This window comes from Apium graveolens, unplaced genomic scaffold (genome assembly GCF_009905375.1).
Source record: "Apium graveolens cultivar Ventura unplaced genomic scaffold, ASM990537v1 ctg8112, whole genome shotgun sequence".
Lineage (NCBI taxonomy): Eukaryota > Viridiplantae > Streptophyta > Magnoliopsida > Apiales > Apiaceae > Apium > Apium graveolens.
The window spans coordinates 24222-29052 of NW_027420895.1; the positions used below are offsets into that span (position 1 = coordinate 24222).

Sequence of the window (4831 nt, forward strand, 5' to 3'; positions counted from 1 at the left end):
TGCAAATGACGAAAAATAAGTGTGCCTGCAGGGCCAATACTAATATCACAAAAGTAACCATGAAATTAACTAAAATCAGAGCAAAAATCGCCTGAACGCAACCAAAATCCATCCTCTCCAATATTCCTATTCCACTTCCCGTCAATACCAAACCTCTTCTCCACTTTTATCATCTCAAACAAGCTCAAAGCATCTTCAAACCTCCCAACCTGAAAATACCCAGTAACCATTGCAGTTCAAGAAACAACATCCGTCACCTTCATCCTCTCAGTCACTTTACTCACATCATCCATCAACTCACACTTTGCATTCATATCCACAATAGCATTCCCCACATACACATCCTCAGAAAGCCCACTCCGAACCGCATACCCGTGAACCTCCTTCCCTCTCCTCCACACTTTCTCAACCCCACAAGCAGGAAGAACATTAACAAGACTAACTGCATCCACCCTCACACCAAACTCCCCCTTCTCCCCACCTCTCAAACAACCTCAACGCACCCTTAACATCCCCCACTCTACACGTACACAATCACAATCGAATTCCACGAAACAACATCCTCAACCCCTATCTGACACATTTCATCAAATACCTTCCGCGCATCCCTCAAAACCCCACTCTTAAAATACATCATCGTAAGCACATTACAAACAAACACATTACACTCCACAAACCCTTTCTTAACCACAACCCCATGAACACAAAATCCCCAAAACCCATCCCCCTAATCTTTAAGTCTGCACATAAATCACTAGGAACAAGGTTGAGCTGATTGAATTGTGAATTACAAGAATCAACAAACTAGAATAGTTCAGAATTTAATTGAGAACAAGTTGAATATAAGAATATGTATGTATATTTGTGTGTGTGGAGAGAGAGAGCACCAGAGAGAGAACACGAGTGAGAGAGAGAACATGAGAGAGAAAAACAGAGTGGGGACATGATCATTATAGTTGCTGCAGTAACATAGTGTTTTGCAAGTATTCTTTGCATGAAGTTGTAAGAGCTATTTTCTTCAAGTGTTTTGGTTATGAAACTAGTACTAAACCAGACGCTGCTGTTGCAACTCCAGATGTGAAAGAAGGAGATCCACCACAGCCTTCTTCAACAACTTAACCTGTTCCTCAACCCTGTCCATCATCTTCTCCACAACCAACTGTAAGTTCTGTTAATCTCTTCCATTTACTTGAATATATACACAGATTAAGATGAAGGAATTTTGGATATGTGTAAAATATATTTTGATAGTATATGAGGTTTAATTGTCACAAATTGACCTTCTCCCAAACAAAACAAAAATATGGTTACAGAAGTCGGTTAATGTGTGCTAACCTCCTCAATCCGGGGATGGAACCAGGGGAGGCTAAAACTCGACTAACCTCGTAAATAAATTGAATTATTTTTTTTAATCTCGACTATCTTGAAATTTTAATTGTTTCCTTACACTTATGTATTTTGTCACAAATATTTTAAGATTCTAGTTGGATCACTATAATTTTGTTGTATTTATCTGTCCCAGGAAGACATGACAATGCGTTTCCAACCGCCTCCAAGGCGACCGCCCACCAGAGGAAGTGGACCTGAGACTAATTCTTCAGGGAATTCTTAAGCTAGCTTTTACATCCTCAGTATAAGTTTCTTGTTCTTTTGTTGTTGGATTAATAGTGATGTTAAGGATTCTATGTAATGATGTCTCTGCCAATGTAATTGATGTGCTTGCTTTATTTTGAATTATGTGCAGCACTGTTAATTTCTGGGATGAATATTTTGATCTGTGGACTGTGGATTAGAGAGATCATGGAATTTATAGCAATCTCTAGCCAAAACATGCCCAAACAAATACACGTTTCCAAAGGCATCCAATTTTCCAATTCTGATCTCCCACCAGGCACCAACTTAGTGTCAGTAGTGTACAGCCATAGAGCCACTATCAATACATCAGGCCCAGAAGGCCTGAAACGTGTATACATATGCGTTCATGTGCTATGGCGGATCCACCTTTAAAATTTGGAGGTCGTAGAATTTTGTGAAAAAATCGGTGATGGTACGGTTAAACCTCACTTTTAGACTCTCTAATTCTTCACTTTTTGTAGCATTACGCTCAATTACCGATAATTTGAGATTTTTAAATTGTCTTTAACATTGTGAACTCTGTCATGTTGTATCAGTAGAAAAAGTTCTTAAATTTATATAACATTATCGAATTTGTAGGCAATATATAGGGAAATCTACTTCAGTGAGCAAACCTAGAGAACCAGGATCTCATCCATTAGGTTTTAAAAGATTAGATCATTCACATTTAAATTGTTGCCTTGACAAAAGTTTTCAACTTGAAACATGATAGAGTTATTAAATGAAAGCAGAGTAGTAGATATACTGAATCAAGAGATTACATGAAATTTAAGATGAAAATTATCTAAACAGGTAGAAATATGAAACTGCAAAAGCTAAATGAAAGTTTAAATAACACCACAAATTACAACAATGTTGGAATAGAAAACCTAAAAGTATTTCAAAAGCAAAAAACTCCTAATGTAGGGAAAAGATACTGCACTACTTAAGAGAACCCTAAACAAACATTGTTTTGTGTAGTTGGTTCCCTTGTTTTACTTTCTTGTTTGTCTAATTCACTTTATCGAGTTTTTCTGCATGTAGTCGTCGAAATCTTACCCTGGCAATGAAGCAAAAAGCGATACTAGGGACTCGAGCTCACCTTCGTCCATCAATGGAATAGTCGCTGATGATTGATTGTTCCCGATTACAGTCTCAGGTTGATAATCCGGTGCAGGAACATTGTGGATAACTCCTTCTGCAACCAGGATTGGTTGATCAGTCTCTCCAGGAAGCATTGGAATATTAGGATTATTCTGATTGATAACATGTTGAGGATTTGCTGCTTGCGAATAATTGCTGTCATCGACAATCCAAGGCTCGTGATCAATGTTGGGAAGTACTCCTTGCTGATCAACAGGTAGTATCTGATTAAATTCTCCCATGGGCATTGAAAAATCAGTATCAATCCAAGGGCCGTGATCGATGTTGGGAACTCCTTGTGCAACTGGTAGTATCTGATTAACTTCACCCCCAGGCATCGAAGAATAAGTATCAATCCGAGGCTCATGATCAAGGTAGGGAACTCCTTCTGCAACAGGTAGTATCTGATCAAATTCACCCATAGGCATTGTAAAATCAATATCATCAATCCAAGACTCGTCATCAATGTTGGGAACTCCTTCTGCAACAGGTAGTATCTGATTAAATTCACCCATAGGCATTGAAAAATCAGCATCGAACCAAGGCTCGTGATCAGTGTTGGGAACTCCTTGTGCAACCGGGACTATCTAATTAACTTCGCCCACATGCATCGGAGAATAAGTATCAATAATGTTGGGAACTCGTTGTGAATCTGTTAGTATCTGATTAACTTCGCCCATAAGCACTGAAGAATCAGTATCATATTGATTAGATGATTCCAGTAGATTAACAGAGTACTCGCTGGCATTATCATCACCTCGCTTAATAATCTCGCATATCGCATAGTCTTGAACTGATTCTGGTAAACCAAGTTTTTTCGAAAATTTATCATCCAGAGTATACTCATACATGCACCACTTATCATCACTCTCACCATTACTACTCACCTTCTTGTCGATTTTGTACGTAAAAGCTCCTCTGCTTCCAAGAACCTCATTACTCTTCTTGTCCTCAATCTTTTTATTACTCTGACCAACCCAAGTGCCACGACCAGCTCTCCTCGAAACACGCTTACCGTTCTTGGACAACTTAGTGAACACGTAAATAGTCTTCTTCTTGCCGGATGATGCTGACTGCCAGAAGAGATCATCATCTCTGAAAACTTCGCATTGCGTCGAGGCTCCGTAAACATCAGCTTGTTTGATGATATGATCGCAGGGGAGTGGTTGTTTTTGGATCATAGGGATGAGATATTGGAGCAAGACTTCGTGTGGTGAAGGCGCAAAGCGAAACCCTACCTTTAGTCCTTCGCAAATGTCACATTCCTCTCTGTCCATCGTGAGTAGGTGACAATTCTCTAATGTTGTTAATGATTCAAAATTATTAATGTTTATATAGTACGTGAGCTGGGTTTATGGGCTGGGTTTAAGAACTTCTATTTGGATTCTTATTTAATTTAATCACAATTTGTTTATTTGTAATAAATCCTAATTATTCCACTGTTAGTCCTAGTGTCGTTCCTAGTGTCGTTCCTAGTGCCGTTGGGTATAATATCACCTGTGCCAAGTAAACAACTACAAGGAAAGTTGTTTACTTTTCTTAATTTCTCCGACAATAAATTAGGTGTGTTAACTATTATAGACTGACATTAATATTAACTATTAAATAAATTATGAATTAATGTTAAAATAAGAAAGAATACATACTTAGACAAAAAAATAAAGAAACACATACTTCAATAAAAAAAGAAAAAAAAATACTTATGCAATGAGTCTTAATATCAAATTTTAGATCAACTTTTATTTTATGCTCAATTGATGCTACTTATAAATAATACTTTCTTTTTTTCATATAAAATTAAAAATCTTATAATTTTTTACAAAAACAAAATATAGGGAAAATCTTATTAATTAATGTAAAATTAAATAAAAATTATATGAACGACATCTTATAATATTAAATTTAGTTACAATTAATTCATTTTATCAGGAAAAGCCTTATTGACAAGTAAATTATTATTCCCAAAACTTAAAAACTCATAAACTAAATTATTGGTATAAATAATTCGATAGTTTTATTTAAATGTATATAACTTTGAAAAGAAATATTTCAAATTGAAACATATAGTATTATT

The 4831-nt window shown here is 36.5% G+C and overlaps 1 protein-coding gene across 1 annotated transcript; it reads right to left on the reverse strand.

Annotated features, from left to right (window-relative positions):
* Positions 1-3344: 3344 nt before the first annotated feature.
* Positions 3345-4034, reverse strand: LOC141704669 (NAC domain-containing protein JA2-like). Its single transcript, XM_074507870.1, has one exon. The coding sequence runs from the start codon at positions 4032-4034 to the stop codon at positions 3345-3347; it is 690 nt and encodes a 229-aa protein (XP_074363971.1).
* Between the last annotated feature and the right edge of the window lie 797 nt (positions 4035-4831).